General features: G+C 42.9%; 1 protein-coding gene across 1 annotated transcript in view; it reads left to right on the top strand.

The window, feature by feature from the left end:
• Window positions 1-12,781, top strand: part of LOC111973179 (plexin domain-containing protein 2-like) — a 199,547-nt gene that overhangs the window by 91,884 nt on the left and 94,882 nt on the right. Inside the window, exons 6-7 of the mRNA XM_024000446.2 lie at window positions 10,636-10,754; window positions 12,173-12,272. Of these exons, the coding sequence (XP_023856214.1) occupies window positions 10,636-10,754; window positions 12,173-12,272 (219 nt within the window). The remainder of the gene's footprint in view (window positions 1-10,635; window positions 10,755-12,172; window positions 12,273-12,781) is intronic.

Below are 12,781 nucleotides of genomic sequence, written 5' to 3'. Positions count from 1 at the left end.
CGATTATTTAACTTATAATTCACCGTATCACAATTCCAGTGGGTCAGAAGTTTACATATACTAAGTTGACTGTGCCTTACAGCTTGGAAAATTCCAGAAGGAAAGGATGTCATGGCTTTAGAAGCTTCTGATAGGCTAATTGACATCATTTGAGTCAATTGGAGGTGTACCTGGGATGTATTTCAAGGCCTACCTTCAAACTCAGTTGCCTCTTTGCTTGACATCATGGGATAATCAAAAAAATCAGCCAAGACCTCAGAAAAAAAATTGTAGACCTCCACAAGTCTGGTTCATCCTTGGAGCAATTTCGCAACGCCTGAAGATACCACGTTCATCTGTCAAACAATACGCCAAGTATAAACACCATGGGACCACGCAGCCTCATACCGCTCAGGAAGGAGACGCATTCTGTCTCCTAGAGATGAATGTACTTTGGTGCGAAAAGTGCAAATCAATCCCAGAACAACAGCAAAGGACCTTGTGAGAATGCTGGAGGAAACGGGTACAAAAGTATCTATATCCACAGTAAAACGAGTCCAATATCGACATAACCTGAAAGGCCGCTCAGCAAGGAAGATGCCACTGCTCCAAAACCCCATAAAAGCCAGACTACGGTTTGCAACTGCACATGGGACAAAGATCGTACTTTTTGGAGAGAAATGTCCTCTGGTCTGATGAAACAAAAATAGAACTGTTTGGCCATAATGACCATCGTTACGTTTGGGGAAAAAGGGGGACGCTTGCAAGCAGAAGAACACCATCCCAACTGTGAAGCACGGGGTGGCAGCATCATGTTGTGGGGTGTTTGCTGGCAGGAGGGACTGGTGCACTTCACAAAATAGATGGCATCATGAGGCGGGAAAATTTCTGTTGATATATTGAAGCAACATCTCAAGACATCAATCAGGAAGTTAAAGCTTGGTCGCAAATGGTTCTAAATGGACAATGACCCAAGCATACTTCCAAGTTGTGGAAAAATGGCTTAAGGACAACAAAGTCAAGGTATTGGAGTGGCCATCACAAAGCCCTGACCTCAATCCTATAGAAAATGTGTGGGCAGAACTGAAAAAGCATGTTTGAGCAAGGAGGCCTACAAACCTGACTCATTTACACCACTCTGTCAGGAGGAATGGGCCAAAATTCACCCAACTTATTGTGGGAAGCTTGTGGAAGGCTACCTGAAACATTTGACCCAAGTTAACCAATTTAAAGGCAATGCTACCAAATACTAATTGAGTGTATGTAAACTTCTGACCCACTGGGAATTGATGAAAGAAATAAAAGCTTAAATAAATAATTTTCTTTACTATTATTTGACATTTCACATTCTTTAAAAAATGAAATTATGCAACCTGCTTAGCTAGCTAGCTTGCTTGCTGGCAGTTACAGAGGTTAGCTGGGTAGTTAACTACAGCCAACAAGTTGTTGTTGTGTTGTCAGATTTAGCCATTCGCAGCAGAATGCATACAGGCATTTGAATATAGTGCGGGAAAAGGGAACCCGGCCACAATGTGAACACATTTAAGGGAAAGGGGGATACCTAGTCAGTTATACATCTGAATGCATTCAACTGAAATGTGTCTTCCGCATTTAACCCAACCCCGCTGAATGAGAGAGGTGTGGGGGGCTGCCTTAATCAACAGCCACGTCATTGGTGCCCAGGGAACAGTGGTTTAACTGCCTTGCTCAGGGAGAGAATGACAGATTTTTGTCAGCTCTGGGATTTGATCCAGCAACCTTTTGGTTACTGGCCCAAGGCTCTTACCCACCAGGAAACCTGCCGCCATGTACAGTTGAATTCGGAAGTTTACATACACCTTAGCCAAATACATTTAAACTCAGTTTTTCACAATTCCTGACATGTAATCCCAGTAAAAATTCCCTGTCTTAGGTCAGTTAGGATCACCACTTTATTTAAGTAAGCTAGCTGGCTAGCATTTATGAAGCTAGCAAACAAGTTCCTCACACGCTAGGAATGTATTTCCTCCAATGTTTATTGTAAAAGGTGCCTCTCGCTCCCAAAACACAAGTTTTCTTGGAAACTTGTGGGCAGAGTGCTGATGACGACGCCCACTGTATGCGCTTACGAAAGCCTGATTACTTCCAAACTGAGGAGAAATCCACACACAATGCGTCACTGACCACCTCCTGAAGTGGTCAGCCAGATCTGAACACAATCCGACCACCATGCAGCTTTTGTGTGTCTAGACCTGTCTTTTCTATGCGATCTTTGTATTCTGAAAGCAGAAGTCACATGTAAATGTCAAGTGTAGAGACAGCCAGACAGAACAGATGAAATATAGTGACATTTACTCTCACGTGTGACCAAAAATAACTATCCCCTACTAAGCCACGCCTCCAGTCTTCAAAAAAAAAAAAAATGCCTGGGTCAAAATAACCCAACATGTGTTCTGTCCACTATATACCCAGCACTGGGTTGTTTTTAACCCAGCATTTTTTTTATAGAAGGACACAGACACTGATAGGGAATAGGGTGCCATTTAACTGGGATGAATGGCAGTAGAGGCATAATCCTGATTTTACTTACGCAGGAAAATAAAAGTTAGGCATGCGATATAATAGAAATTGTGTAATAGAATTAGTCAACTTAAATTGTCATATAATTATAAATACAGTTTTTACAGGTTTTCAGCCAATTTTCTGTATAATCTAAAATATATGTAAACAGACCATGAATGTAAAAATWATAAAAATGATTGAAAGCTGTGAATGCTATTATATGATATAAAATCAGTACTTGCCTTTTCAGCCTGTGGATTGACMGCATTGTTTAACTGGAATTTTGGCAGTTAATTTGAAACTGTCTGGCTAGCTAGCTAGCTAGCTAACAAACATACAGTGCAGATAAATTCTTCAAATTCATTGTTTTATACAATATCTTACTACAGTACTGGCAAATCATTGACCAACTAACCCTCTGACCAAAATGGCTGACCTTAATCCCATCATAAAAAATGRCCATTCTAGTATTGTAATTCTTCATTCTATGGATTATTCACAGATGTGTGAGTGCCCTGTTACCGTGGTAACCTCACGCCCTTAAATAGGCAGCTGAACATTTTTGTTTCACCTAAGAGGTTCATATTTGAGGTGACATTGTGCCTGATTGAGCATGGAACACTCCAAAAACCTTTTGTCAATTACTTTCATTGTGCTCCCAAAATATATTTGCCTGCTCCTAAATTGTTCAACAAAAAAATGACTGTTACTCACGGGTTCTTTGAGAAGGGTGAAGGTTCTACTGTATGTGGAGCCATCACTGGAGGTCTTCAATGGTTCTTTACAGMTCACAAAATGTAGAATATTTTTGGGGCGTGGTTTGTCTTTCACAAATATTTGTGTCATTCCAATGTATCTAATGTGTTGCGTTATGCCACTACATATCTTACAGTATATGACTACGGCCAGTGGAAGTGTCTTGTGAACGACTTACGTATGGCCTTGTCAACTGAGAAAGGTTGACTAAAGCAGTCAGTAGTTCTCAATTCTCTCCTCAGGGACCCCCAGATGTTTCAGAGATATCTCACTTGATTCAACTATTTTATTAACGCAATAATAACACCTATGGAATTTGAGCAATATAATATGGCTGACCAGAATCAAAAACCCTGTATGGTTCTTCAAAAAGATCTACAAAGAACCTTTTAGATTGAGAAAGGTTCCTTATAGAACCATCTCCATAAAGGATATATAAAGAACCATAAAATTGTTCTATATACTGTACATATCATGATAAAAACATAAACCCAGACCAAAGAGCCCAACTCCCACCYACCTCAGGACACCATGTTTAAATGTGTATTATATGTCCTTGTTATTCTCTGAAAAGAAGCACATTTTCCTTCACTTCACAAAGATTTTTCCCGTGTTTCCGTGCCAAAAATGTTTGTCACCTTTTTGGGCCTTAAAACCAGTTGGCATCCCTGACCTCAGCCTCACTGCCTCATGTACATCCAATTAAAACTTGATTCAACTATGTTAAATGTAGCCCTCCATAGCGACTCACTGCCTAGTTYCGTCTGAAATGGCACCCTATTCCCTATATAGTGTGCTGCTTTTGACCTGCTTTTTTATGTTCACTACACAGGGAATAGGGTGCCATTTGGGACGCACAACAACTTGGAGGAGGGAAAGTCTGCCTCTCTCACTTTAATAACTATTCATCAAAAGGTGCCGGCAAGAACCTTTTGGGTTGCCACACCGGCAGAACCTTTCAAGTTCTGAAAAGAGTCTTCGAGGAACCCCTGTGTAAAGGTTCAAACCTGAAACTATTTGTGATGGGAGGGGTTACATTTTTTACCTTTTTAATAATATATTGTGAAGGTGGCAGCCTATCAGATTGGAGGCTTGGCTTTCAGATAGTTATTTTTCAAATCAAATTTTCAAATCAAAATTTATTTGTCACATACACATGGTTAGCAGATGTTAATGCGAGTGTAGCGAAATGCTTGTGCTTCTAATTCCGACCATGCAGTAATATCTAACAAGTAATCTAACAATTTCACAACAACTACCTTATATACACAAGTGTAAAGGAATGGATAAGAATATGTACATATAAATATATGGGTGAGCGATGGCTGAACGGTGTAGGCAAGATACAGTAGATGGTGTACAGTATATACATATGAGATGAGTAATGTAGGGTATGTAAACATTATATAAAGTGGCATTGTTTAAAGTGACTAGTGATACATTTATTACATCCCATTTTTAATTGTTAAAGTGGCTAGWGATTTGAGTCAGTATGTTGGCAGCAGKCACTCAATGTTATTGATGGCTGTTTAACAGTCTGATGGCCTTGAGATAGAAGCTGTTTTTCAGTCTCTCGGTCCCTGCTTTGATGCACCTGTACTGACCTCGCCTTCTGGATGATAGCGGGGTGAAGGCAGTGGCTCGGGAGGTTGTTGTCCTTGATGATCTTTTTGGCCTTCCTATGACATCAGGTGGTGTAGGTATCCCGGAGGGCAGGTAGTTTTCCCCCGGTGATGCGTTGTGCAGACCTCACTACCCTCTGGAGAGCCTTATGGTTGTGGGCGGAGCAGTTGCCGTACCAGGCGGTGATACAGCCCGACAGGATGTTCTCGATTGTGCATCTGTAAAAGTTTGTGAGTGTTTTAGGTGACAAGCCAAATTTCTTCAGCCTCCTGGGGTTGAAGAGGCGCTGTTGTGCCTTCTTCACCACGTTGTCTGTGTGGGTGGACCATTTCAGTTTGTCCGTGATGTGTACGCCGAGGAACTTAAAACGTTCCACCTTCTCCACTACTGTCCCGTCGATGTGYATAGGGGGGTGCTCCCTCTGCTGTTTCCTGAAGTCCACGATCATCTCCTTTGTTTTGTTGACYTTGAGTGTGAGGTTATTTTCCTCACACCACACTCCACAAAACTTAACTCACACATACACAAAATAAAACAAAATCCTATTAGGTGGTAGATGTATAAGTAGACAGCATATAGTCATTACAAGCAGTGTAGTTAAGCCAAAAATAAATATTGTGTGGAGTACAACATGTACTGCATATGAAGCGGGACTAGACCATTTATCCAGTATCGGCTGCCATATTTTGTAAAACATTGGACTTCTATTGGAGGTATCGTATCAAATCTTTCCCATGTGTATTACATTCCCTAAATCCCGTAACCACATTTCAAAGGTAGGTACAGTCTCCAATTTCCAAAATTGCAATATGAGCCTTTTGGCTAATAGAGTACAAAGAGAGACAGCTTTCCCCTCCTGGTTATTCCCATCAYCTGTGCCAAACAGAGCGATCAATGGGTCTGGGGCTATAACTTTATCAAAGGCATTAGATAAGTAATKAAAAATGAGAGCCCAGTAAGCATGTAACTTAGGKCATGTCCAAAATAAGTGGGTCAACATCCCCTCATCRTGCTTGCACCTCTCACACAGTGGTGAGGTGTCCGGGAATATTTTATGCAGTTTTACTTTTGAGTAATGTAAKCTGTGTWTCACCTTAAACTGTACAAGGTTGTGTCTGGCATTCARTGAACGGTGGTTTATATTCCTGYGAGCTTCTACCCAGTCCTCATCTGAGAGCTTCTACCCAGTCCTCATCTGAMATTTCTGAACCAAGTTCTTGTTCCCAAGCCCTTTTAATAGTGTCTGTGGATARCRKTATGTGGGCCTGTAGCACATCATACAGTCTAGAGACCGACCCTTTTGAATGGGGTTTGACAAGGATCAGGCTATCTAATGTAGGAMTATTTGGCTTKATGCCATACTGTGGGATATGTGTCCTTAAGAAATTCCTGATTTGGAGGTATCTGAAAAWWTMTGTTATTGGCATGTTAAACGTACCCTGTAATTGTTGAAATGAAGCTAACTGACTATCAATGTATAAATGACCAAATGCTGTGAGCCCCTTCTCCCTCCACTGTGAAAACACCATTTCATCCAACGCAGGGTGGAAAGCATGATTCAGGCAAATTGGGCTYTCTATGTAAACAGTGGGTATGTTAAGAAAATACCTAATCTGTTTCCAGATCCTAAGAGTATGACAAATGACTGGATTAGAGTCATAAGTGGCTTTTTTCACTTATGATGGACTATTAACAAGTGCAGGGACTGAMGAACGTTGACAGGAGGCCTGCTCAATCAAAAGCCATGACGGCATATCATTCTGTCGCATCCCAGGTAAACTTTCCCTCCAGAAAGACACAATGTTCAGATTAGCAGCCCAATAATACAGTTTAAAGTGAGGAAGGTCGAAGCCCCCCTCTATCTTGTACTTGCATAAATGCGTCTTTGAAATTCTGGCTGCCTTGTTATCCCATAATAATGGAATTACTAAAATAGCTTTGTGGTATGAAATTGGGTAGACATTGGAAGAGGTAAAGAAACCTGGGTAGGACAACCATTTTAATAGCGTTTATACGACCAACCAAGGCAGTTTTCCAAAAATCTACATTTTGTTAAAGCTGTTAAATTTTTAAGTCACAATTTGCTTTCAATAGCTAATCAAGGTCTCTTGTCACTACAATGCCAAGCCTTGTGAACCTGTCCATCACTGTTCTAAATGGGATAGATTGCAGAAATTACATATCCACATATCCACAGTACATATCAATTTGCTTTTTTGCCAGTTAACTTGTAGCCAGAGAAGGATCCAAATGTATTTATCAAGTTAAGTAATGGGGAATAGAAGTTTTAGGCTTGGATAAAAACAAAAGAACATCGTCTGCATATAGGGAAATTTTGTGCTGCGTGTCTTTTATTTTAACAGAAGCTATATCGGCACATGCACGAATGTGAGTAGCAAGGGGTTCCATGGCTATAGCGAAGAGAGCAGGCGAAATAGGGCACCCCTGTCGGCAGCCCTTGAACAGGCGGAATGACTGCGACATTTCCTGATTGGTTACCACGGACGCCAHTGGGTGTGCATAAATAATTCTTATCCAATTAATAGATTCCTTTCCAAACCCGAAATGCTCCAGAACCGATAACATATACTTCCACTCAATCTGATCAAATGCCTTCTCTGCGTCAAGACCTATTACCACTGCCTCAACTTTATGATCATGATACATAACGTTGAAAAGGCATCTCAAATTGTAGTATACAGTGGGGCAAAAAAGTATTTAGTCAGCCACCAATTGTGCAAGTTCTCCCACTTAAAAAGATGAGAGAGGCCTGTAATTTTCATCATAGGTACACTTCAACTATGACAGACAAAATGAGAAAAYAAATRCKYYAAAWRKKKWTMMWYGYATTTTWATGAATTTATTTGCAAATTATGGTGGAAAATAAGTATTTGGTCAATAACAAACAAGCAAGATTTCTGGCTCTCACAGACCTGTAACTTCTTCTTTAAGAGGCTCCTCTGTCCTCCACTCGTTACCTGTATAAATGGCACCTGTTTGAACTTGTTATCAGTATAAAAGACACGCTTTTGCATCAAAGCTAGACTGGTATATCTGACCGATCCAGCCGACTCGTAGCTTGGCCTGAGCGGAGCGTTTAATATGASTTTCTTGAAGAAGCACTATGTCAGCGCCCAGTGATTTAAGATGAGAGAAAAAAAAACGTAGCTCGTTTCACGACATGCCCTAAGCCATTACAGTTCCAGCTGACTATCTTTATTCCACCAGGTCCACTCTGTGCTCGGTCACTATGTGGCATTTCTTATTTCAGAGGAAATTGTTGCTGTCATACAAAGCCTAAAAGAAAAAACGTCCCGCCTTGCAGTAGCTTGTCATGCCACCTGTATAAATAAATGTGAGCATAAAACACAGACCCCATCCCCCCTCCCGTCCCTCCTCCCGTRCTCCCTCCCGTCCCTTTACTGAMTGACTTCCCCAAACGAAGCACTCCTTGACTAACACACAAACCTTAGGGTGTCTAGACATACAGCTTGAACTAACTCGTCAACTCGTCYTCTATAGATGCTCCGCAWATAAACTAATATTAAATAACYCTTAACGCTRACGTGAGTGGCGCTAAAACATGATAGGRTAAACAATGCTATATAAGCCACAACATCTCACCCATCATTATAAGTCCCAATTTCTTATCTTCTGATCGAAAAGACATAGGCATGAAATTCAAACACATTCCTGGKKTGTATTTGGCCATTTAGCCGGCTGACACAGTCGTTCTGTATCCTCAGCCGGGGCGCTTGCTTGTCAAGAACAGATCGGCCTCTTTTGGGTTGTCAAACGTACGTGTTGATCCCTCGACTGTCACCTTAAACCGGACTGGGAAGAGGAATCCATATCGGATGTTGGCCGCCCTGCATTTGTTGCGTACCTCATCATGCTCTTTCCGTTGGTTCCTCACCTTCAAAGTAAGATCTGGGTAGAAAGACACGCTGGCTAGCCAGCTTGAGGATGAGATCCCTGGTCTGGGGATAGTGCAGCCGTACAATGAATGGCCTTGGTGGCGCGCCCTTGGCTGGCTTCGTTGCCTGTGATCTGTGATGCGGGGTCGATCAGGATGGCCGTTTTGAAGTGTTCACTCCCCAGCAATGCCGGTATCAGCTCCGAGACAAATTCAGTGGGTTTCCCTTTCTCAGTGTCCTCCTGGATCCCAAATATTCGGATGTTCTGGCGTCTTGAATGTGACTCGAGGCATTTCCAATCAGGCTTTCAGGGTTTTGTTGTCATTTTTTTTAACGTCGCGCACTGTTTCTCTATGTCTTGCAGCCTGGCCTCGTGATCGACTGTCGTCTGCTCAACCTCATGGACCCTTCTCTTAGTTGCCTTCACAGTTTCAGTCAAATTCCCAATACTCTTTGAGATATCAGCCAACCTTGTGTCCACCTTCTTGCTTAGTGAGTTTATGGCAGCCATTATGTCACGTTGAGTAGGATCTGTGGGGAACTCTTGGGAGCTAGCATCTTCAGCTAACTCCTCGTGGGTCGGCGACGTTCAAATTGGTTCGTTGTCTATCTCATTCAAATGWTCTTGTTTAGCGCCCCCTTTTTTGGTGCCTTTTCCCTTGTCATATTGCCAGACAATGTTTGAAGTTATAGGTTGTGAGAGGTTGAGATAAATATTAATTTGTTTCAAAATAGAGCGGAGCTCTAGCAAAGCAAGTCTACTCCATAGCACGTTCTCTAGCCCCCCCCGCCATTCTCAGTTAGATAGAGAATTCAGAACAGACAGGGTGTGCCTTGGTCAAAYGTAGTGCACGATATAGGWAATAAGGTTCCATTTGGGATGGAGTTACTGTAACAATCACAGACATGTCCCTGTCCTCTCTACATCCAGCATACAGCCCCATGACCTCGCCATGCCATTGAGAATCCTGCAGCATCAGCCCCARGCAGAAGCCTTCTGGAGGCCAGATGTGGATTATTATGGGGTTTCCTGTAGCACTAGACTCCAGTACTCCTAGCTGTCAGCAGAGAAACTAAATCTCCACTTTACTTTGGATGGAGAGAGGGGCTCTGGGTGTGTGAAGGAAAAATTGATTACTTGTGTTAACAAACCTTTATTGCACTGGCTCCCGGCCAAATGACTGGCTGGTTGCACAGGAGAACGAAGACATCATTTTCACGTCCAAAGGCTCTCCGAAGTCCACACTAAATCAAAACAGCATAGAGATGAACGTGAGGCCTGCACTCCGGGGGTAGCTAGTACAGTACAGTGCCATGAGATCCATGTGAGCTTCCACCTGATTCTTCAAAAACACTTTAAAGCAGCCTGTTATATTGTAGCGGGTTTTGCTAAACTGGAATACACTAGGACTACATGTCTCTTTATAATCGAAGAAGGTGAAACTGATCTCCCCGTAGAGTCTATGGTAACAGGGAAGACACATGTCGCAACTCATTTTGGCGACCCTGGGTGCCTCAATCAATGTTTGAAACTTAAGGAGCCTTCCCTGCCTTTGGTCTCCCTGATTTTTATCTAACAGATCTCTATGTTGTTCTATGCGGTCTGGAATGGTTCTTAGTCTGGTTCTATATGGTCCTGTGTGGTTCTAAGGGGTTCTGTGTGGCACTGTTTGGTTCTATCTATGRGGTTTTATGTGGCCCTGTGTAGTTRTATGTGGTTCTGTGTGGCCCTGTGTGGTTCTATGTGGTTTAGTGTGGTTCTGTGTAGCCCTGTGTAGTTCTGTATGGCTGTGACCGTGTCCCTCTCTCTCTCTGTCAGGCACTGCTCTGGTGGTCCAGTGGGATCATGTCCACCTGCAAGACAYCTACAACCTGGGTAGCTTCACCTTCCAGGCCACACTGCACAGCGACGGCAGGATTGTCTTCGCCTACAAAGAGGTCAGTCTCTCTCTCTCTCTCTGTTCCTCTCTAGGCTTTATCTACCACTCGCTTTTTCTTTTTGCTGCTCCTCTCCCTCTCTCCCTCTCTTTCTCACTCTCACTGCCCATCTCTCCGTGTATCTCCAATAGGGGTGTAGGAGTGACATGGCGTCACACTTATCTCGTGAGAAGAAGGGAATTCTTCACACTCACCCTGCTCTCTCTCTCTTCTCTCTCTCTCTCCGTCTCTTTCTGTTCCTCTTTCTTGCTCTCTGTTTCTCTCTCTCTGTTTCTCTCTATCTCTGTCTCTCCTTCCTCACCCTCACTTCCTCTTGGTGACAGAGCACTTATTTAATTCTCTCCTTGATTGAATTGATAAATAAAGCGCTGTGCTCATCAACCTCTGTTTTCACTCAGGGCACGATGTGTCGCTACGGTGACTGACAATTTAATGACCGTCGTTATTGACGGTCCCTCTGAAAGTATTATTTAATCTCCCCATTCTGCTTCCATATGTTTAATAATATGGTTAATAACAGTCTAACTCGTGTCGCAGGTTTTGGATCACTGCGACATCGCTGCATGTGAGAGAGATTATGTTTACTAGATACTGTGACGGTGCCGATTTAAAATGTCAAAATGGGAAGAGGGAGAAAAATGAACTGAATGAAAGAGAGTTGGAATCAAGAGTGACTTCTCTGTCAGACTTCTCTGTCAGATAAATGGATTCCGCAATTACGGAATCCATTAAATCCAATTATTACATCTGTTATACATCTATCATAATCACAAGCCTCATAAAAGTTATCTTTCAAAATAGGTATTTTTTAAAATGTTTTTTCTCTCTTCAATTTCAATCAGGGAGTACTTCTCTTTAACGCCACTCTTCCACTCCACTTCTCCACCTCCATGTAAAGACAATCCTCACTGCGGCTTTTACTTCCCTTACTTATTTATTTCCCTTACTTTCGCCACACTACAAATGTCTCTCTCCTAGGATCTCAACATTCTCAAATTTGAGCCCGCCAGACTTGTTTTGCAGACTTATTCATTTGCTCCTCCATGTTGATGGATTTCCTGGGAGATTAGTCAATTGTAACAAGCTCTTTGTTCTTGCCAGTATATTAAGTCCCATTGTTTGTAGGGTACTTCACAAATGGAAACCTACTCCCTATATAGTGCACTACTTTTGACCAGAGCCTGTAGGGTGTAGGGAATAGAGTGCCATCTGGGACACATTTCCCACAACCCTCCATCAGCATCAGGAACTGTCAGGCCTCTGTCTGGTTTAGGTCTGGTTTAGGTCTGGTTTGGGTCTGTTTGGGTCTGTTTGGGTCTGTTTGGGTCTGTTTGGGTCCTACTCCCGGCAGGCTCAGTCAGATAGACAGGTCTGGTGGCCGGTGATGAATGTCCGTCTCCCTCCTCTCTCTCTTCCAGATTCCCATGGAGGTGGCCCACATCAGTTCCGTCAATCACCCGGTGAAAGTGGGCCTCTCCGATGCCTTTGTGGTGGTCCACAGGATCCAGCAGATACCCAGTGAGTCACCATGATGCAGCGAGTGCACTCTGCACGCAGAGACGGACAGACACACAGACACACAGACACACACACACACACACACACACACACACACACACACACACACACACACACACACACACACACACACACACACACACACACACACACACACACACACACACACACACACACACACACACACACACACACACACACACACACACACACACACACACACACACCATGACTCACTGCGTCACAACACACCAGTAGTGMTTGGTGTCACTTTGGATTGGAGGGCAGGGTCATTGTAATGACTGGAATGGAAGGAATGGAATGGTACCAAACACATTAATTCCATTCCAGCGATTTACTATGAGCCGTCCTCCCCTCACCATCCTCTCATACACCATCACAAGCAAGTTAAACGTTTGGTATTTTTCTCTTCTCAATGCTTCTCCCTTTTGGGGTTTAGTTCAAGCTTTCGCTGCGGCCTCTCCAACAAAGTTTTCACCTCACAGAAA

The sequence above is a fragment of the Salvelinus sp. IW2-2015 genome, linkage group LG14, assembly GCF_002910315.2.
Source record: "Salvelinus sp. IW2-2015 linkage group LG14, ASM291031v2, whole genome shotgun sequence".
Taxonomy (NCBI): Eukaryota; Metazoa; Chordata; class Actinopteri; order Salmoniformes; family Salmonidae; genus Salvelinus; species Salvelinus sp. IW2-2015.
The sequence above is the reverse complement of the archived record's forward strand: the minus strand, read 5'-3'. Positions and strand labels throughout refer to the sequence as shown.